This window comes from Furipterus horrens, unplaced genomic scaffold (genome assembly GCF_987537825.1).
Source record: "Furipterus horrens unplaced genomic scaffold, mFurHor1.1.pri manual_scaffold_2, whole genome shotgun sequence".
NCBI classification, from domain to species: domain Eukaryota; kingdom Metazoa; phylum Chordata; class Mammalia; order Chiroptera; family Furipteridae; genus Furipterus; species Furipterus horrens.
Genome location: NW_028327172.1, coordinates 173659135 through 173682257, shown reverse-complemented (window position 1 = coordinate 173682257; position 23123 = coordinate 173659135). Strand labels below are relative to the sequence as shown.

The following is a 23123-nucleotide window of genomic DNA, read 5'->3' as shown; positions in this document are numbered from 1 at the left end:
AATGAGACGTTCCCAATCCCTTAGAGTCAACTATAGAAGATGTGGAGGAAAATAGAGAAATGCTGACAATAAATTTTGGAATTTTGCCTTAAATTTGGCAAGAGAATCAATAATTTCAAATGGTTAGAAATAGAAATAATAGAAGGAAGCCCAGGCTCAGGAAAGCTTCCGTAGGTTTAGTGATCAAGGAAACCAGGTGGTACTTTAGAGGCCTTTTATTTCTTTGCTCCACTGGCTAACTCCAGATATATAAACAGTCATTTGGACTCAAGAAATGTCTCCTTTAATATTAATAGCAGTGACAGTTGCTAGGTTTAGTTCGGCTATCAGAATTTAAGTGGGGACCATCAGGCCAGTGACAGGTGAATCTTATCTTGTTGACAGAAGGGAACACCTGGTGTCTGGACACACAGGAGTATTCACAGAATACTTCCTAGCTGACCCATAGAGGGAAAGACATCTGAACACACAAGTCCTGCAGTAGGCACTCCTGGCTCCCACAAGAGAAAGTGGGCAAAAAAGCGTAATGTACCCTCTTAAAACGATAATATAGGTGGAGCCTCAGCAGTCGAATCTTAGTGGTTTCCAATTTTTGTTTTCTGAAAACAGAGTTCCTGCCCTTCACTGTGCAACCCACAGTATAGGCCTGAACCTAGAGTTTCTTCCCAACTTAATCCTTAAATACATGGGAGTAAAACATTCACTTCATTATTTTAATGCTTGTTGGTAGTCAAGGAGGTTATCTGTCTTTCTTTCTTTCTTTCTTTTTTTCAATACACTTAAAAAAAAAACCAGGAGTAAGTCTTTGTAAGTAGCTTTCCCCTAAAGACAAAAGCCTAGGACTGATTACCCACGAGGACAAAGGTTCAGGAAAGGCTCCATCCAGTAACCGAGACTTACACTGGACCTTGTGAGATAACTAGGTGATCCCCAGGCAGACAGGGCAGTGCATTTTAAACAGCTAGCTGAGCTGATAGTAAGTTAAGAGGATTAAGTGAGATAATTACTTTAAAACATCCTATAAACATTAATTATTTGTGTAATAGTCATGAAGCAGTAGTTTGAAATGCAGCAGTTTAAGCCAGATTCCTAAATATATTACCATCTTAATGTATATTTCTGTTTTTATATCTAACCTTCTGAAATAATCTTAAGGTGAACATTAGTAGCTTAGGTTCATACTTTAGCCTTGTCCTTCTTGGACTTCTATAAACAAGAGAATAGTTGGTTAAAAATAAAACTCAGGTATTAAGAAATACTTGTTTTCCTATTAACCTTCTTTTAAAGATGGAGAATCTAATATTGAGAGGTGATGCAAGATGATCAGATAGAGTAAACATATACCATTTAGTTACAACGGCAACTATAAGCTCTGAAATTACTTTTTTGACTTAGAAAACTTCCTTCTCAAATACAGGTAATAAGAGACTCACTGTGAGGAAATAAAATACTGGACAGACACATTGAGAAGAGAACCTTTGCTTATATCTTTGACCTTAGGGTTAGAGAGCTGTATGTGATGGCAGACTTCATTCATGTTATTGCATAACTGCAATTTTCCCCTGGTAGTTGCATTTTGCTTTAGTGTTCATTTAGGATACCTGGCATTTATACTGCATGTATAAAGACATCTGTGAGTATAGTAGTAATACCACACTACACACAAGGAGTGTGTTTTGGTCTGTCCATTGGTCAGAAATATTTAAGGGGCATCCCTTGATGCAAAGTCCAGTTCTAGGGACTGAGAAAGACAGCCCTTGCCCTCTGAGTTCACCATCAAGGTAAAGAGATGAAACAAAGATGTCAGAGGCTGCTGTAAGATGAGTGAACTACTTAGTTGCCAAAGGACAATCCTGTTTCTCAGGAACTGGGACGTGGATTTCAAAGCTATACAGCACTCAAGAGTGATCACTTTCACCAAAGGACAATATGTGTGCAGATTTGGCAGCAGGTTTATTCCATTCTGTGGGGAATACTGTACTGATAGGATGAACTGACAGGTGTTGTTATTCAGGTACTATGTGGGAAGTGTCTGGTGCTGAGGTAACTCCAATGACATTTACTAAAGCACTTTTATTCATTAATATCACTGCATGCTAGTATAACCCCATGCTGCCTAGGAACTGTACATGTTTTAATGAAAAAAGTGCATATCCCAGCAGACGTTTGGGTAGATAGAGCCAAATGGTGTTTACCAAGAAACTTCATAGCATGAATTCACTACAGTCTGGTGCAAGGCTTTTATTCCTGGAATCCATGATCCTAAAAATTATATATAAAATCTTCTTTCTATGCATTTTTTTCTAGGGGAAAAATCCTTAGTGTTCATTAGAACCCCCAGAGCAAAAAAGTAGTGTAGTTTTTATCATAAGATCTGACTCAGCCCTTCATTCAACATACATTTAAGTATCTGCTCATACCTTCTACACTAGGTCCTAAGGTACAGCACAGTGAGCAAGCTGGGTCCTCTGTGTGTGCCATTTATAGTTTAGGTTGTAGCTGTTACACATTTTCTGTCACAGATTTCTCTGTGAATTCAGACAGCACCGTTACAAATGCTTACATGACCCAAACTGCTCACTTTGGCTCACTCATAGGAATCTTGCTCAAAAAACAAATACATACTCAAAGTACTAAAATTATTCAGAACTATTTTTGAGACAGTGATACACTGGTTTTTATAATTAAGGGAATATTTCACATTGTATGGCTTTAAAAATGAATGGGAATACTTTTCAAAATAAAATATGCAAATGGAGGCATTTGCTAAATGACTTCTTAGTAGCCTTCAGAAAATGTATTTTTCATCCCTAAAGGCTATTTTAAACAGCACCGTCATTCTATGGAATTCCAGTGATGTCTTTCACCCCTTGTGCGTGTTCTGAAACTTAGAGCCTAAGGCAGCATCCAAGTGACAAACCAATTGTTGAAAGATGCAAGGGGTCTTAACTGATGAGGGGGGTGGGGCACTTCAAACAATTACAGCTGCAATCCTTGCAGTGCAGTGCTCTAGAACAAAAATCTTAGGGAGTTACAAGGAAGATTTCCAATTGAAGTAATGTTTGACAGGAGTTATCTGGGCACCAGTGGCGGGGGTGGTATGGGGAGGGGCGAGACTGCACTGTCAGAGTCACAAATGCCACAAATGCCACAACTGAAATATTTTCAGTGTGTATTTTCAGCCCCTTTCCAAATTTCCTTCCCATTAAATGTTCACCTCTTTGACCAGAAATATTAATAAAGCCACATGCTCTTCTAGGGACAAAATATTAGGGGTAGTAGTATTTTTTTCTCTTCTGGGTGTGCACAATGTTAATTTTTTAAGATTAAAATCTGAAGTATTTTAATAGTGAATAAGCTATGTGTGTGCATTTATTTCTGTGCTTTAATAAGATAGGGATTTATTAAATCATATGACTTAATAAGAATCATTTCTCCCAATTAATAGAAAAATAAAATAACTTAATATTGACTATCAATAACATAAATTTGTGATTGGACTTTCTGTTTTCATTTCTCTATGTGTGAACCATCCCTTGTCTTTTTGATGACGAGCATGTATTTCTTCTACTGAGAAAATTATTAGCATTTTATACTCAAATTGACATTCAAGGATGTATAGTTAAGTGGTAGAGCCAGGATTCAAACACAGGTAGCCATGGTTCAACCCATGACATAGTACACCTGTACCAGAATTCAGTGAACATAAGTCCAACAATAGACCTATATGTAATAGGGATGTCTTCTCCCAGTGTCTGGTGACATATTTCCAGCAGTTTTGTACACAGTTGAACACAGCATTGGCCAGTCAGCATCCAGATGAGGCCAAAAGCATGCCATTTGGTGCTTGCTTGGTGATTGCCATCAATTCATTGGAGACCTTTGCTCTTTATGCACTTGTTTTCCTTTTCCTCTTTCCACTGATAAAGTGTGTGAAAATATCTAAACAGTGGTGCAGATACTGCCAAACAGCAAAAATAGCACATTATTGAAACTGACAACACCTTCATATGCTCAATTTTAAATGATTCTCAAGCGGACATAAAAAATGATGTGAAAAACTGTTTGTGGTAGCAATAACGTTTGTGATTATGGACTGTTTGAGGTTGTAACTAAATTGAATTCTTATCATTTAGTCAAGCATTCCTGTGCCCTTTAGAGTGATCTTGCTTATCCAATGTTTTTCAAACTTCTTTTCAATATTTACCTCTTCCAGCCAGCTATTGATTGTGTACTTCCCTATAATTCCCTCTTGAGAGTCTTCATGCTGACACTAAATCAGGAAAAGGAAAGAACCCTTGACTCCCTTCATCTACAAGGCCTTCTCTACCAATCCCGACACCCTCACCTCCTGCATCCTTGGGAGCTGTCTGCATCACTTGAGTCAGTGCACCTGGAATCTTCTCCAGTGACATTTCTTTTAATCTGTGTGATTCCTCTTCAGAAGGTCTCACAGTACTGTTTACTATTTAGGATAGATATCCAACACACTTTAGGTAAACAGAGTATTGCCCCATAACCCCAGTAAATAATTCATTTTAAAAGATTATTAGACTACCTCCTCTCTACTGCACACAATTTATGGTTCTAGGTTTTAAATGTTTTCTTTCTTTTAAATTATTTATCTTATATTCTAGATATACTGTATCTTGTTTAGAAAATAGCAGTTCACATGATATAATTTGTTGTTTAAAATATCCATGAATAATATTTCATGCTGATGAAAGTATGAGAAGACTCAGGTGGTGGCTCAGCTAGTAGAATGTACATTAGTGCAGCCTTTTTGGAAATCGCCTGATCAGTGTAAATCAAGAACCTTAAAGAATTGCCCTGACTCGTATGGCTAGGCAGGTTGGGCCTCGTCCCACGAACCGAAAGTCCACTGGTTTGATTCCCAGTCAGGACACATGCCTGGGCTGTGGGCCTGGGTCCTAGCTGGGGGCGTGTGAGAGGTAACCAGTCAATGTTTCTCTCCCTGTTTCCTCCACCCCTCCCCTCTCTCTAAAAATAAATAAAGTCTTAATAAAAAAAAAAGAACCTCAAAAAACTAATTCCCAGTGATTATATGAGACATCGATCCAAAGGAAATAATCAGATAGGGGAAAAGTTTGAATAAGTGTATTTATCATAGTATTATGTTGTATCGGAATCTTAAAAGCAACTTAAAAAGCCTACCAGGGATATATTGTTCAATAAATTGTAGAACATCTATACAACAAGCACAAAAATTGGTGTTGAGGAAGAATATTTAATGGCATAGGATAATATTTAGAATATAATAAGTTTTAAAAGCTGTCTCCCAAGTCACGTCTCCACTATGATTATAATATGTTATAAAATGTAGGTACACATACATACAAGTAAAGTGAAACTACCAAAAATGTAAAAAGTGATCATTTCTGGACAATAACTATAGGTGATTTTTATCGTATTCCTTATACTTTATACTTTTTATGTCTTCTAAATATTCTGTTCTACAAGAGCATATTCCTATGTTAATATAATCAGGAAAATGCAAGTTTTTGAAAGAAAATGTTTTATGGAAACTGTTAAGTGTGCAATCATCCATCCATCTGACTCATTTATTAAGCACCTTCTGTGACAACTTCACACATCCATGAACAGGAGCAGTCACTTAAAAGTGGTGCTGTTACTTTAGATTCGATTTCCAATGTAATTTTTAAACATTTCTAGTAGAACTTTGTGTCTTTCAGGTCACAGGCCTGTGTTTACTTACTGCCAAAGCTGTCCAAGTGCTGCACACAGTGTACACGGTGACCCAGTGTCTACACTCAGATGCAGTTGGTACAGCGTTTGATTTGTTCCTTTCCTAAGCGTTCAGAAAATAAAGCCTGAGTCACTGGGAATCTTTTGTTTTTCACAGTATCACGTTATTCTTTGCTTTCGTTAGGGCACGTCTCCTTTTGTCATCTGCCCTTGGTGAGATTACTGGAACATTTGTTGCCACCAGCCCAGTTAGCCTCAGATTCACACTGTCAGGCTTGTGATTACATATGTACAAGGCAGTCTTTGTGAACTTCTCAAAGCCAGGTTGTAGCTTTTAGAACCATCTCAGACGCCTAGTGGGCAAAGTTCTTCGGACAAGGTTCATTCCTTCTTGTTGTTCTCCTCCGGGAGTAGCCTAGCTAGACACCCTTTCAAGGTAAGTTTTACCCACTTGCCTCTGGAATTTTATAAAACCCTAAAACGAGGAAAGAAATCTTAGTAGAGTGGCATTTGTACCCTAGTTCATAAACCACATAAGAGCTGCCTCGTGCCCCTTAGCAGACCTCATGTAACGTGCTCTCTCTAAGATCAGCTGTCTCCGTCCCATTTTAGGTCTGCTTTCAGTTTCTTCCCAACTCCTTCACGCCCCTGCCTTGCATCCGCTTTAGGGCGCTATCATTAATCACAGTGCTTTACTGTCTTTCTCTTTGTGAGCCTTTTCTGGATCTTCTTAGAATGGAGCTTTTACTTTAATCTTTAATTTGTGCCTTTCTTCATGGAGTTCACTTTAACTCTTCTTGGGTTATCAGCTTCCAACACCAGAAGGTCATTTGTCCTAAACTAGTCATGGACATTTTTATCATTTTTCAAAGGTAAATGCCCTATCAGATTAGAAAACTACTACTCAGTGGTGGGGCTCAGATTGGAATTCAAGTTGTCCAGTTCCCCAGCCTGGCTGCCTGTGAGACCCAGCTGGAAAGAGAGCAAATGCTGTCATTTGAGGCAACCACAGAATTCTCTGCTCTTCTCTTGCGGTTCGGAATAGTTTGGGGATTTGGAGTAGTGCCTCCTTTATTCAGGGGAAAGTAGAGAGTGTAATGGGGCACGATTTTCCATTGTGGTTCCTCCAGACCCCTGCCAATCCACTGTGACTGCTATGAAGTTGCTTTTGAGTACAAGGGAGTAAATACTAAAATCTGTTCCCTTGTAATTTTTGCTATTTGAACTTTTCCAGAGAACACATAGATGGAATTGATGAGCTAGAAGCAAAAGTATTGAATAACACTGAGGCGAACTTGTTGCCAAATGGTCCCTAAGTGATTATTTTTCATCATAATTAAATATTCCCAAAATAAAATGTATGTGTCAGTGTGTTGACAATAATTGGGTTGTTTTAGAAATATATTTAGTATTGCTATGTATGTATTTTAATGAAAGCAACTTGATTTTTTGTAGTTATAGGAAAAATTGTAAGCACTATAGAATACAGAAAAATACAAAATAGCCCTGACCGGTGTGGCTCCGTTGGTTGGGTGCCATCTCACAAAGTAAAAGGTCATTGGTTTGATTTCCAGCTCTGTCCTGGTTGAGGTGCATATAAGAAAGAACGAATCCATGTTTCTCTCCCCTCTCTCTTAAAATAAATAGGTTTTTTTAAATACAAAATAATATAATTCATCTGAAATTCTAGGACCCATCTATAACCATGGTAAGATTTGGCAATCAGATTCTTTTTTTAATGTATACACACAGAGTTCACTTACAAGCTTGTATAACATTCATGTAAAATCATACCATACCTGTGTTGTGTGACTTGCCTTTTTTCTTTCGCAGTATCTTTCCACATCAGTAAATATACATTTGTATCGCCTTGCTTAAGTCTTCAGTTATTTGGATGTGACATAATGTCTTTGACTCCCTTATTACAGACTTAGGTTGTTTTTAAATCTGGCTACCACAGGCAGTTTTGGCACATCATCATGTTTATAGCTTGAACACTTTACCAGTTTTCATTTTTAGAAGTGAAATTTCTGGGTCAAGTTGTAATGTATTTTAATTTTTGTTTAAATTTCCAGGCTGTCGCGAACATTTTCTTTTTTTAATTTTAATAGCATGGTATCATGAACTTTCACAAAGGCTACTTCTTTGCAACTCATTTTTGTCTTTTGCTGCTGCACTTGGTTGCAGTTTCTCTCACTTGTATAATCTGAACTTTCCAAAGGAAACAGTGTGGTTTCTAGTTGATTGAGCAACTGGAAACTGCATGACACTATTATATCTGTGTGTTTTTTCTTTAAGCTAGTGACAGTGTCCAAAGCAGAAGAGAATGAGTTTGACTGTTAATGTACAAAATGAGAAATATCACACCTTTCTAAGATTGTTAGAATTTGCTTTCTGGGATAAAAGGACTGCTAGGATGAAAAGACTGCTGAGATTTCTTGTTTCTTTCTCCTAGAGCTGGAAAATTCAAGGTCTAGTGCTGTGGGCGGCAGCTTCCCAGCTGAGGAGTATCTGAGACGGTATCCCTTCCATTGCAGCCATTTTGGCAAGAGGGCAAAGGGTCTGCCAGTGAGGGGAGGTCCCCTGTTCCTTATCCCTTCACTCCCCCTCTGTCTCTCTCCTCCCTAGCCTTCCAGTGTCACCTCACCACTCACCTGACTTAGGGGTCTATTTTATCTTCTCTCATCTCTCTAATACCAATCCCATTTGACCTTTTCCAACACCAAGCCATTCTGCAGCACCAGCTGAGTGTCCTACAATTTAACTCAATTCTGACTCTACTTGGAGATAGCTTAAGATCCCCCAGGTTAAGGGTTTAGTCCCATGACAGTGTCCCCCACTTCATGCCAGTCGAAAGTAATAGGTCCCACGTCTACTCACAACTTTTGTCCTACTTGGCTACAAATCAGAGCTTCCCATGACACCCTCCCCCTTGAATTTGATTATTTTCTAGAACAGCTCACAGAACTCAGGGAAACATTTACATTTGCCAGTTGATTAAAGGATATGATAGAGGATACAGATGAACAGCCAAATAAAGAGAGACGTAGGGTGAGGTCTGAGAGGGTCCCGAGTGCAGGAACTTCTGTCCCTGTGGAATTGGGATAGGTCACCCTCCCAGTATGCGGATGTGCTCACCAACCTGAAAGCTTTGGAACCACGCACTACAGAGATTTTATGGAGGCTTCCTCATGTAGGCATGCTCAATTATAAACTCCATTTCCAGTCACCTCCCCTTCCTAGGGGAATTTGTGCAGGACTGAAAATTCCATGTTCCTAATCATGGATGGGCATTTGGGGGACTAGCCCCCATCCAGGAAACATTCAGGACTCACCCAGAGTTGCCTCATTTGGACAAAAGATGCTTCCTGTGTGGTTATCACTTAGGAATTTAAAAGAATTTCTACAACCCTTTCATCAAGGACTGGGGACAAAAATAAAATATATATTTCTTATTACAAATCACAATATCAGAATAACTTAATGTTACTTTTTCCAGGACCGTTGTATTTCTTTGCTGATATTTTTATATTTACTATACTATGGGGAGAAGAAAGACCTTGGACTAAATTAATGGTTTATTAGAACAGGACCTCTTGGCACTTTTTAAAAATAGCTTGACAGTTCCTTTGTCAATTTTTACCACATTACCAAACTGATTATATTATTGTTAGTTTAACAGTATCTCAGCTGTTAAGTTTGTCATGTGGTCAACTTATGTTGACTTATTTTTTTTCCCTGTGTTCAATATTTGGCTTAGTTTTTTTAATCCCATTCCCTCTGTTTTCTTTGAATAATTATGGCAAACAGAGGAATCCAGTTTGTAGCCAGATTTAAATACAGAGCACACATTGGTGTCTTGTAAATGGGAAAGTTGACATAGAGTATCCATGATGTGCTAAGTACTTTCAATTTGTTAGCTTTTATTTTCACAAAGTCCTTCAAAGAGTTATTTGTCCTGTCTAGTTGGGGCTTCAGGAAGGCTTTCCCTCAAGAAACTACTAAACTTTTAAAAGAAGTAGCACCCTAAATAGAAGACACCTAGGCTTAAGGCGACAATGTAACTTGGTTACATTTGTCTCTGTGCACATGACTGTAACTGTTGTCTATGGTAATAATACTCCTGTAGAAAGAACATACCAAGAAGAGGGATCTCATAACCATGTGTCTATAAATGTTGAAGATGCACTTTGAGCCCATTCAGGTGCCATTTCTCAAGAGGGAAGGAGCTTCAGCCATTCCCTCATACAAAGAAAAAAGTAACTAGACAGGGCCCATGGCCTTGTTAGAGCAGTGGCCCCACCAACCTAGGTCTGTCTCAGTGTAAAATTTTTGCCAGCACCTCTTCTACCAGACCACACTCCTGTCATCATTGAGTCACCGTGTAATTACTGTAAGGACAAATATTTTACAGTGCAACCTAATTAAATATTTTCAGAGCTTTATAAATTATCTGATCTATTTGTTAGACCTGAAACAGAATGATAGCCAAGAAAATAGTTGAATGAACCACAAAAAGCTATGCTTCCTAATTCGGGGTCTTTTAATCAGTTCCAGTATTGTCTCTTACCTCATGACTTCAAAAAATGTCGTTGTTCATATGCATCTTAAAAATAAAATTATACCTGGCTGCTCTGGCTCAGTGGATTGAGCGTCGGCCTGCAAGCCAAGTGTCGCTGGTTCAATTCCCAGTCAGGGCACATGACTAGGTTGCACGTCAGGTCCTCAGTTAGGGGTGCAAGTGAGAGGCAACCACACAGTGATGTTTCTCTCTCTCTCTTTCTCCTTTCCCCTCTCTCTAAAAATAAACAAACAAATTATTTTTAAAAAAAGATTATAGTCTGGTAGGTGCAGCATTTTTGACCATTTACTCCAAGTATTTGGAGTGGAGCAGTGGTACTGATGTCCCATTCCCAGTCTCATGGCACCACACACAACGACAGTCTTCTTGGCATTTCTGAGCTGTGCACTCCTTTTCTGTGAGTCCATGTGCTGAGTGAAACTGATTATACATCTGGCACAATTCTGATTGATGCAACTCTGAATTATGCAATATCTATAACAAAATTTTAATCCAGTCCTATCTTCTGTATTACCAGCAAACCTTTAGATTACTCCTTTATGCATTTGTGAATATGTGTTATAATGATAAAAATTAGAGTTAATAGAGTTTTTTAGGCCAGGGAAAACATTCTCAAGGCAATAAAGTTATTGTCCCTAGAAAAATGAAATTAATTGGAAGGAGACAAGAGTTTCCATCCCACCATTCTACCTCTTTGATACATATATTAGATACTGTGGTTTTAATAATATATTCTAGAGGGCAAAAATTTTAAAATTATTTTATAAATCCTTCAGCATGGTATCCATTCTTGATTACAATAAAATCCTGAGCATGCCAAGGTAAAGTGGAGAACAACTTTAAAAGGAGAAAATATTCCTTTTACCTTTTAGGAGAGCAGGGCCTTTTTAAATTGATTCCATCGCTGTGACACATAACTTTAAATTTTTGTTTTAAAAACATGTCTGGTTGGAACATGCCAAGGGGACTATTGGAGAGATACCTTGTACTTGCCACCAATTCCTACCTAGAAATCCCCTTTCCGGAGCTCTGCACAGGTCTTGGAGGATCTTTATATTTTACTCTAACAAGATAGACTTTTATTTCATTAGGTAACAAATATAGTTTCTAATTCAAGAAAGTAAAGAATGAAATAAGAATATTCACCTTACTGACTTTCACAAGGTCGCATAAGTCTGTAGAGCAAACTGATATAATGATGATGGTTAAGAGTACATTCTTGTGAATTTATGACCCTACATATATAAGATAGTGCTGTTCTTTTCTCTGTTTCATAGATAAGGAAACTAGCTGAGGAAAAAGAGATGAAATACCTGGACCAAGGTCATAGAACCAGTAAGGGCTGGAGCCAGGATGCAAGCCCAGGCGTCTGGCTCTTAAGTCTGTCCACTGAACCGTCATGCTCTCCTACCTCTGTTTAAAAAATGACTTAGTAGGAATTTAATCCTGGTTCTCTGTGCTGTACTCCTGTACTTGGTTTTCTAAGTTATTAATTTCTAGACTTTTGAATTGGAAACAATACAAGTGTAATAGGATATATAAATACTTGCACTCTTTTTATATTACCTGCTCTCAGTGTCTGACCTAACCGATAATCTATATATATATCTAGTTTCAGGAAAGTTCCACATTAATCACCTCTCATCACTAGATCCCCGTCTGCTTCCCTGTTTTCTGAATTTATATTTAAATTTTAACTTTTTATATATTTGTATCTTTTTTGGTACATCTTTGTAGGATAACTGATTATATGACACCCTTACAGCACACTTGTTTAGTAAACAAGTGAGACAATAGGACAAATGATAAATTCTTTTCCTAGATGATGATTCCAAGTTACTGCTTCAGATCCTGAGCTGGCTTCTGTGATAAATTTTTCAAGAAGGGAAGCTTACCATGAACACTATTTTTTTGTCCATTTTCTCATCTTTGTTATGCTTCATCCTCTGAGAACTTCTCTTTATTTTCTGTGTATTTACACATCAAGAAATTCAAATGGTTTAGTGAGTTTAAGTATGAATATTACAGTTCTGTGTAATAATGGTTTCAGAGTCATTTGAAGGATGAAGCCAATCCACTGTTTAAAAATTTTCTGTAGGTTCTCAAATTTTACTTTAGAATAGATAGTGATCTTACAGAAATATCTATTACATTTTTAATCTTCATATTCTTCCCTGTCCTTTTGCCTCACATGGAATATTCCATACACAAAAACCGAATGTATAGAGTACTATACTTTCAATAGAATAAAATCTGTCTTTATTGAACTATAAGTAATTTATTTTGTCAGTCTTCAAAGTAGCATCTTTTCCTTTACTTTTAAGAAGGGAGTACTGTGGGGGTGGAGGGCATTGGGAAAAGTATTTAGATTTTTCTTTGGTTATTTTAAGAAGAGTCACTAGTTTGCATCATGATATTTATCCTGAGTCTAAAAAAGTATTCCACATGTGTTTCAGCTTCACTGAAGTGATCAAAATAAATGTTGAATGAGATCGACATTGTATACACTTAGAATGCAAAGAGCCTAATTTCGATTTTCGGTGGGGAAAAAATCTGCATTACTTTTTTATGAGATACTAATCTTTGTTTCCTTTTATTAGGAACTTTGAAATTATTAATCTTAGCTTTGAAATGTATTTGATAGAACCGAAACCTCTGCTTAGTGTCATATTCCTCCATGGTGTATTCCCAGCCCTTTTCACCGCCAATCTCCGGGTTAAGTGGAAAGGGTTTGAGGAATCTCCCTTTCAGTTATCCCTTTTGAAACCTTGTTTTTAATAGCACTTTTCTTTCTTGGCTTGCATGACACTTTATCTTTCTTTTCCTTTCTTTTTGCCGTTTGCAAAGACTCTTGGGAGGATTTGACAGATTTGGTGGAGCAAATGCGCGATGATACAGAAGGTGCGTGCCACACCAACATCTTTCAGCTTTTTTTCCTATCTTTCTTTTTAAAGAAATTTTCTAACCACCTTTTTATTGTTTCTCATAAGAGGGAATGTCAGCTTTAGGTTTTATTTCCTATGGCAATAACTGAAGCAGTAAGCATATTTGCCAGATTTTTCATATAGCTACTTCGTCTAGGATTAGGGTTCTCAGAGTCTTGTATTTAAAATCTTCATCCTTGTGGTTTCAAGTAAAGTGGCATTAATATTATGTTTATATTACTCCCTTAAAATATTTGTTAAATGACATGTTCAAAAAGGATTTTATTTCAAGATTAATATATAGTTTTTCTATGACTTTCCATTTGTGTGTTGGGATGATGTAAAGTCTTCTATCATTCATGAAAATATATATACATATTTATTACATATGTGTTTCTGTGAATCCCACAGTAGTAATCTGAAGTATTGGTCTGGAATGTTGCTCTGATATGTAGATTTCCATGACATTAAGTGCCTGAAGCTTGGAATTAACTTTGGAAAGTTGCACATACATTCTAATGTATGAAGGTTCCCCAAACCAATAATTGTTTCTTCTGTAATTGGCATCTAATTTTCAGAGCTCAAGGTCATTTACATATTCTAAAATAAAAATAGAAAAATTGAAGTTTATCTCCACTTTACTATGTCATTTTACATTCTTGCACTCTGCCTGCGCAGTTCAGCACACACACATCCACCGCTCTGCCCAGACTGTCCTTTTAATGTACTGCATGGTGCCCTCAGCCTCCTCCTGCCGTGTTCCTGTGACATCCCACCCAGAACATTCACTCCCTTCTCCCTTCCCCCTTGCCACCCGTGCCACCCCTTCAGTCTAGATGAGAGCCCCAGGAGGTACTCCTTGACCGCTTTGGCCCACATTCATTTTTTCATTCACACAGGACCTACAGAAATTAGAACTAAAGGCTTTTACTTGTTCTCTCATTCTTATATGTTTATCATCTTAGTTAAAGGATAAAATCCTTGAGAGCAGAGATTGTCTGAAATTTCTTGGTGTTCAGATCAGACCTGGGGTGGTCACACCAGACAAAACTGAGGCTGTTTTCTATCTCCAGTGCTACCCACTAGTTTCCTAAAATGAATAAATTATCCTGAGTTTTACCTCATTTCCTATAGTGAAACTATCTTTTTATTATAGCTTTGATTCTGATTTTAATCTAACTAGTTATGTATAATTCAGTGAAAAAACAAATCAGTATTGTTGATCGACAGTTCACTGACAAGGAAAAAGAAGAAGGGCATAGATTCATTCAGTTAGCTGCTACTATTGTTATTTACCAGGCACCACACAGATTTATGGCTTTGACTTCTTTAATAGACTAGGTGCTAAAGACAAGTGCTGCATAAAAGCCAACAAATCTATGCCCTTCTTAAGGAATTCTTCCCTATGACTCAGCTGTGGTAAAATTCTATTTTTCTTTAATACAAAGTACTACTGCAAGAATCCAGCCTACTGTGAGAGTCACTCTTCTTTTTCATTTCGTTTTTGCTGGAATTTTTGTAAATGATTATCATAGGTAAAATCAGAATGGCAAATAAGATGAGCTGTAACAGTACAGCACATAAAAAATCCAGAAGATGTGAACTGTATCAGTACTTCGATGATCTTAGATTACCAGTCATGTGGTACATGGTAATGGCCAAGAACCTGTTTACAGAGAAGTCTTTCTGGAATAGAGTTTTTTTTTAAAGTCTGAATGGGGGAAGGGACATGGCTTTACCTGTTAACTTTTGAGTCATTTCATTTTCTACTTCTTTGTCTCATTTCAGTTATGTGATATGCCAGAATTTTACTGTATTACATAACTTTGAGTGTTTGTTAATGAGTACTTGTAGCAAGAATAAATATGAATTATGGAGAATTACACATAACGCACATAAGCAGCTCCAAGTCTGGGGAGGATCCTGGTTTCAAACCCTGGGTAAACTGATGAGGAATGTTGGCTTAGGTCTCTTCAGGAGACCTTCACCGCTGAACTGTTTCAATTCTATTTCTTATCTGTTCTATGGATGTCATAATAGTTGGAGTCTTAAAAGATAAAATGTTAACACTAGCTCTCAGAATCCTGAAAAAAAAAATGCTTTTTAAAATAACAAACTCTAAGAAGTTGCAGATTTGAACTCTTAGATTTTGTTTGTTTTTTAATTTTGACAAGATTGAGGTTTTTCTGGTGAACTGATTTCTTACAGTGATGGTGGTGTTTTACATTCAGTGTCTATAGCTCCTGTCCAGTAGAACACAAAGTGTCTTCTTAGGGTAATCAATTATCTCACATCTTATCTCACTATATGCTATTAATTCCTGTCTTATGAGTTTTGAAACTCACTAGAAAATTATGAAGATTTAATGAAAGAATGAAAAGCACATAATTTATATTTTTAGTTTTGCTATAAATATTGAATTCCTCTCTATACTTATTCTAAGCCTTGTAAACAGATTGCAGTTGCCCAGATTATTACCCACCTCTCTGACCACTGAAATGATTGGGACATTTCTTGAATTAGGGAAATAATATAGATGTGGAATATTACCTCATCAAGATTACTTACTGGTTTCACGAACTATTTTCTTTTGAGTCAAGATCTGATGTCCACCATCTTGAAAAATGGAAGGAACATATCTAAAGATTTTCTTAGCATCTAGTGCTGTGTCATATAGTCATTCAATAAAGATTTATTTTAAATTAACTAAAATTGTAATACTTATATTTATGGAGGTCCATAATAATTTTATAGTGAGCTAATTCATTTCAACACTAAGGCCAATCAGAAAGACTTTTTAAATTATGTTCAGAGATAGAGGAAAGCAACACTAGATTCTTATTGAACTCTAGCAGTTAAACCTTGACCTATAAAGTAAGTAAAAGCAGAATCTCTTTTATTTTTAATTATGGAATTTTTCAAGTACATAAGGAGGGAAAAATAGCATAATGAACCCTAACACTTCCATTACCCAGCTTCAGTAATTATCAATATTCTCCAGTATTGTTTCATTTATTACCGCCACATTTTTGTTTCTGGAATATTTTAAAGCAAGCTCCAAACATTCTTATCACTTATAAATAATTCAGTACCACACTTAATAAAATTAACAATAACTTCTTAATAGTATCTAATATTCAACCTATTTTCAAAGTCTTTGCTTATCTCAAATACATTTTTTCAATTGTTATATTTGAATCAGGATCCATATAAGATACACATTATGTCTCTCAAGTCACCAGTGTTGTTAAGTAACACTATTGAGATCTAATTCACATGCCACCAGGGTTATCACTTTAAACTGTACAGTTCACTGGTTGGTAGTATATTCACAAAGTTGTGCATCCATTACCACTATCTTATCCCAGAATATTTTCATCACTATAAAGGAACTACACACAGTAGCATGCACTCTCTCTGCCCCCTTGCTCTCAGTTCCTGGCAACTACTAATCTAGTTTCTGTTTCTATAGATTTGCCTAGTCTGGACATTTTGTATAAACAGAATTATTAAATATGGAGCCTCTTGTGCCTGGCTTCTTTCACTTGGCATGTTTTCAAGGTTTATCCATATGGTGACATGTAACTGGGGAAGGAACAAACTTCCCTCTACTCTCAAGGTTCTTCTGGCTCGTGTAATGATCAAACAGAGATGAGACAGATTAACAAGAGAAAATAACCAAATTTAATACATACCTATGTATGGGAACCCCACCTGCATGAGAGAGTCAGAGACCCCACATGCAAGAGAGGTTCAGAAATAGAAAAGGGGGATGAGGTAATTCACCTTGAGGCTTCAAAGGGTCATTGCAGGATGATAAGAAGGGCAGAAGTTTAGTAAATGAAAGTTTGTCCTGCCATATTGGTGGGTCTAAAAGGTAGTCACTGATAATCTCAAGGGTTTTTTTTTTTTAGTAGTTAAAGGGAGGGGCAGAAGTTTCTCTTGAGCCTGCAGCTAAATTGGCTTTAGCTCAAAACAATCTGCATACCACTGAGGCACATATTGAGTGATTCACTCTAGACCCCCACATATCAGTACTTTATTCCTTGTTATTGCTAAATAATAGTCCATTGTACATACCACATCTTATATATCCGTTTGAGTTGTTTTCATTTTGGCTATTATGAATAAAGTTGCTATGAATGTTCATGTGTGAGTTTTATATGAATGTATGTTTTCATTTCTCTTGGTATATACCCACAAGTGGAATTTTTGGATCATATTGATAACCATGGTTTAATCTTTTAAGGTCATCTGATTTAATCTTTTGGGGGACTGCCAGACTGTTTCCCAAAAGTAATTGCACCATTTTATACTCCTACCAACAATGCCCCAGGGTTTCAATTTCTCCACATTCTCATCAACACTTGTTATTTTCTGTTTTAATTTTTATAATTATATCATCATAGTGAATATGAAGTGGTATCTCATTGTGATTTTGATTTGCTTTTCTAATGAGCATCTTTGCATATACTTAGTATTCATTTGTACAATATATCTTCTGGAGAAATGTCTATTCAGATCCTTTACCCTTTTTTTTTTTTCTTTACTGGATTGCCTCTTGTTGAATTGTAAGAGTCGTTTTATATACTCTGGATACTGGATCTGATAATCTAAGGGTCCTGAGATTCTATTGATTATTTTTAAATGAGGATTGAGTAAAAGTTCATGATTCTCTTAATACAAACAAGTCTCATCAGATGAGTTAAATGGTGTTTTATTACAAGATCTTTTTAGTACTTTCAGTAATTTTCCTTCACTATCAAGGACAACTCATTTTATGTTCAATTTAATACTCCAAGAAATATTACAACAAAGGTTCAAAATAGATTTATTTAGGAATTACTAGTCTTCAGTCATTCTGAACAGAGAGTAAGCTTGCCTTTCTATATCTCTGTTTGTCATTTAAAATCTCTTATTAATGCTCTTAGGTATTGTTGGGGAAAGCTCTGTATGACAACTGTTTTGTTTTTCATATAAGATAAAAGTTTTGATCTGTCAAATAAGCAGGAAATTCTGAAGATTAATTGCTATTTTGTTACATATGAATTAGCCCCACTTTGCCAAGAATTGGGTGTAGTGTAACACATTTAATATTAACATATTAAAAATAACTTACTTTTCCTTCAAGTATTCATAAAAATCTCAAGATTTCCTTATGTGAGCATTAGTCATTGCACTATAAAGAGATATAATGGGGTCTTGGCCAGGTGATAGGTTTGTAGAACAGGGTGGCTCACTGTCACTCTTAGCTGTGACTTGGGGTTCACGTCTGTCATCACTGCTAACTAAATGAGCCACACAACTATAAAGTTTATTAAAATTTTTTTCATCTGGAAATTAGCAGTCTTGAAGGGATATAATGAGACCCACACATTCCTGAAAGAAATTTGAATTGAAAACCAATTAATATAGTTCATTATTGTAGCTGCAGTCATTTCTACCAAGTTTATTTTTTAGTCCACTGCTCCTGCTGTGTCCCCACCAGGGTGATTTGCACCACCGTTCATGTCATCACTCCATCCCTCACATCCAAGGGGTCACCAGGTTTTGAAATCCTGACGTTCTGCCTCTGGATCATCACTCAAAGCTAACTCCCTCTTCTCCACACAGCTCCTACTGCTTTCTCTGGCTCCATTGCTTATTATTTGTCAGTTATTGCAGTAGACCCTTACTCTCTTCTCAGCTTTGAGGTCTTGCACCCTTCTGTTCATCTTCCACAAGGCTACTGGAATGGCTTCTCTAAAATTCAAATCTGTGACATCACACCTCACATCAAAATCTTTACTTACTTTAAGGTAAAATCCGCACTCCTTAAACTAGGTTCTTAGCAATCTTTCTTAACCTCTTTCCCTAACCTCATCCTGCAACACTAACATGCATCACACACCTCTGGTATGTTCTGTTTTTCTTAAGTGTGCCATGTTCTTTCCTACTTCTGTGCCTTTACCCAAGCTGTTCCTTCTGTCCTACTCCCTTCACAGCTCTGTTCCTGCCCCATCCTTGCCTAATGAATTTCTTCCTGTCCTAAAATTTAACTCAAAAGTCTCATCCTCTGTTAGTGACATATATAGCACCTAGTGATTCCTATATGTAAACTTTGTACTCTACTACTTCTATGAATTACTCTATTTTTCTAGAGATTTTAGTTTATTTTGTCTGGTGTTCTGGGTGTAAAATCAGATTATGGGAGAACAATAATGTTTGATAGACTCTTTTACAATTTATATGTTTCCATTTTCTTTATCTTTAATTGCATTGTTCTGATACCCTCAGTACAATGGTAATAGCCATGTTAATGGATTTTTCTTAATTTCCTTAAAATTCTATAGAGTGAATAAACATAAGTTTAAAAAAATCCTCATACTCTTAATAGCATGTGTGTGTATGTGCGTTTGTGTATACGAGTACATACCTACCCCTTAAATTTGAATGGAAAAATAGGGAGCCAACAGATTTTTTCTGCACGTATTCCCATAGTGTTTTATTCATTTTTTTTAATGTTCTTATTGCTTTATGTTTGCAGTGCTTCTCAGACTTTTCCAGGGAAGCACATCAGTGGCAGAGAAAATTGTGGTGGACTTGCAGCCTGCCTGAAATGCTACATTAACATCATGTTTACTGGCTTAGCCTTAAAATACATATATAAAATTTACATTTGATTCAATACAATAGGTATTATATTTCATTTAATATAAAAACATTTTAATTTATTTGTCCTGGAATAAGATTGATCTTTGTCAAAAGTGATAATGTTTATCCTGAAAACTTCAAGCATTCTCTGTAAGCTTCCCTGTTTTGTTCTCCAGGCTTCTCTATTACCCAAGTTTGATAAATAGTTAGTAGTTTGATATCAGGGACTATGTCTTTTATCTCTGAATTCATAACATTAAATACAGTATCTTAGGTTTAGTAAAGGAACTAGTATAAACAATATACTTTAAACAATAATGAGCAGTAAATTCTTTTCGCTCTTATGTGTAAGTGTCAAATTACCCTGATTTTTGTTTGACTTTTTAAAAATTGTTTAGAGCAGTAGTTGTCAGTGGAGAGAGAACCTGATTTTCTCTCCCAGGGCACAGAAGGCATTTTTGGTTGTCATTATTGGAGCGTGCTACTGACATCTAGTGGGGGAAATCTGGGTTGCTTTTAAACTTGATTCACAGAACAGCCCCACTCCACTCCCCAGCCCCAAAAGCAAAATTATGGCCCAAAATGTTGGTAGTGCCTAGAGTAGTATTGTCTAAAGAATGGGTAGATTATTTGTGTTTGATTCAGTTTAGTCCACATAGGATCTACGATACTAATGGAGTCCAAAGTATTAGGAATTTAATTTCCCTAGGCACTAATTCCACCTTTCTGTAGACTGTGCACCCCAGACCCCAACCAGACGTCTTGAACATTTCTGCTACTCATCACAAGAATGAGATGAGGCAATATAAAAGAGCTGATAGAAATATATCACTCCTTCTGGAAAAAATCCTAAAGCATGGTATTTTGTACGTAATTCAAATCCAGCTCTCCCCATGTGACTGGTTCTCACAAGGTTGGAATCAGGTTATATGCTTTGACTAGCAGCATCCTTTAATGAATTACAGGCTCAGGGTAGAGGGAATGGTTCCTTATGAGCAGCCAGTAACCCAACTTCAACCACATTTCTTGCCATCTGTTGGGAGGAGTTAAGTGAAGAATCCAGTGGCTGTCCACAAACATGCACGCATACCCGCACATTCCTGCCCTGTTTCTTTCTCCCAGGGACTATGGGAGGTCAGAAACACTACTATAAATGCTGGCAACAATGTCTTTTCGTAGTATCGGATGAATTTGTTTTTCACAGCTGTTTTTCAGGGGATAGCTTAAAAAAATAAAATAAAATAAAAAACACCTTCTGCGTGAGCTTATTCTAGTCGTGACAACTTGACCTACCCTGAACAGAGAGAGCCACATTTGAGGCATGGCCCTGAAACATTTGTTGGTGTGCAAGAAAAAAAATAATGGAAATATATATCAATTCTGACTTTCATAGTAAAAGATTCTCTAAAGATATTACCATAGAGAACACTACAATAAACCAAGATTTATATAGTTTGAACTAAATCTACAGTAAGTCCCTAACCTTAATGGAGAAGATGAGTTTAGAATTTAGCTATTCGATTCAGCTCATTTAACTGTGAAAACAGAGCTAAATGAAAATATTGTGTGAAGTAAATTTCTTGGGACAGTTTAAACTCTGTGTTGTGGCTTGTTTATAGTATGGAAACATAGAATTATCAGTAGTTTTTGTCTTCCTAAGAAAAATTAAAATATTTCATAGGTCTTTAGGTCTTTTTCAGTTTTTATAGAAATTTGACATATTTGATGTTTGGGAAGATGCACATCATAGTGCAAAGAGCATTACCTTTCATGTCAGATCCAGTCCAAATTCTGCCACCTATAAACTTTTTGGCCTTGGACCACTTAGCTGTTAAGGGCCTGCTTTACCACCTGAAAAGAAGGGATACTACTGAAATGATAGCGTCACAAGAGTTAAATAAAATAATCATGTAAAAGAATGGTCAGCAGGAGATGAAAATAAACATTTTTTGGAGTCATTGATTCACCTGTAAGTGTATTATGTGGTCATGAGCACGGGGTTTGGAGTTGGAAAAGCAGGGTCTAAACTCTGGCTCTCTCGTCTATTACTCTCTGTGTGCAGGGGTCAGCTGCTTGACTCACTAAGGCTCATTTTCCTTCCTGACAAATTGATGCTATTGGTAACTATCTTGTAGCATGTTGTAAGGGAGGATTGAGATCATAATTGTAAGAGGCAGCCCACAATACCCAACACAGGATACACACCAGTAAATGAAGATATTGAATGTCCAGATTGTTCTGAATTCTGTCAATAAAATATGGTACTTAGTCCTTTTCCTCAAAGTTTGTCTGGTTGATGAGAGCCACACACTCTGTGCTAACTCTTAAAAAACTTGCGAATTGATTAAGTTCTAATACTGCATTATACTAATAATGTTAATTACTTAGTTTATTTAATACTTTAGTTTAAATAATGAGGATATTAGTATTAATACTAATGCTAATAATGCAAATAGTGTATTGAAACAAATTTTAGTGCTTTATCTTTTCTCATTGGTTTTATTTTTAAAAGCACTTCACAAATTGTGTTGAGAATAAGGGGGGCAGTGCAATGGTATAATAGAAGCAGACCAGCGTGAAAGGTGTGGAATAGTGACCTTTGATGGGCACCCAGGTTACGGTGGTGGCAGAGGCAATGGTGAAAATATGGTTTTACCTACTATTGCTTTCACACCATCAAATACAAAGGTCAACACAGTGAAGTTATCCTGAATTTAGAATGCACTATTTTCAGTAACCAGGCATGATCTTCTCCTTTGACTGCAGATCCCAATTATCTCATGGCTAACGAACGCATGAACCTGATGAACATGGCCAAGCTGAGTATCAAAGGCTTGATTGAATCAGCTCTGAACCTGGGGAGAACTCTGGACTCTGACTACGCACCTCTTCAGCAGTTCTTCGTGGTAATGGAGCACTGTCTGAAACACGGCTTGAAAGGTAGGCCATGGCCTCAGAATGCAAATTGCATTCAGCTGTTTCCTAACAATACACTATGTGCTCAAGAAGAAAGGCATTTTTTTGTGGAGCCAAAGACTAAGAGGCTTGAATTAATATTAATCCATTGGAGTGTGACCTATATGGGTACAGGGATATGGTTGACTTGAAGGATCTATAGGGCTTTAAGAAACACAGATAATTAAATGCTAGAGCTGGAAGGGCCATTACAGATTTCTAGTCCAGTCTGGTGGTTGCGTTGGACATGTTGGAAATAGGCCTAGAATGGGATGTGACTTTCCCACGGTCACACAGTGAGT

The 23123-nt window shown here is 36.9% G+C and overlaps 1 protein-coding gene across 5 annotated transcripts in view; it reads left to right on the top strand.

The window, feature by feature from the left end:
* Positions 1 to 23123, top strand: part of RUFY3 (RUN and FYVE domain containing 3) — a 71027-nt gene that overhangs the window by 21048 nt on the left and 26856 nt on the right. For 3 of the 5 annotated variants that reach the window (XM_090266789.1, XM_090266792.1, XM_090266790.1), the window contains exon 2: positions 22633 to 22806. In XM_090266789.1, coding sequence (XP_090122915.1) covers positions 22633 to 22806 — 174 coding nt within the window. Of the gene's footprint in view, positions 1 to 13156; positions 13211 to 22632; positions 22807 to 23123 lie in introns of all 5 variants that reach the window. The other 2 variants (XM_090266788.1, XM_090266791.1) reach the window with 1 other exon arrangement.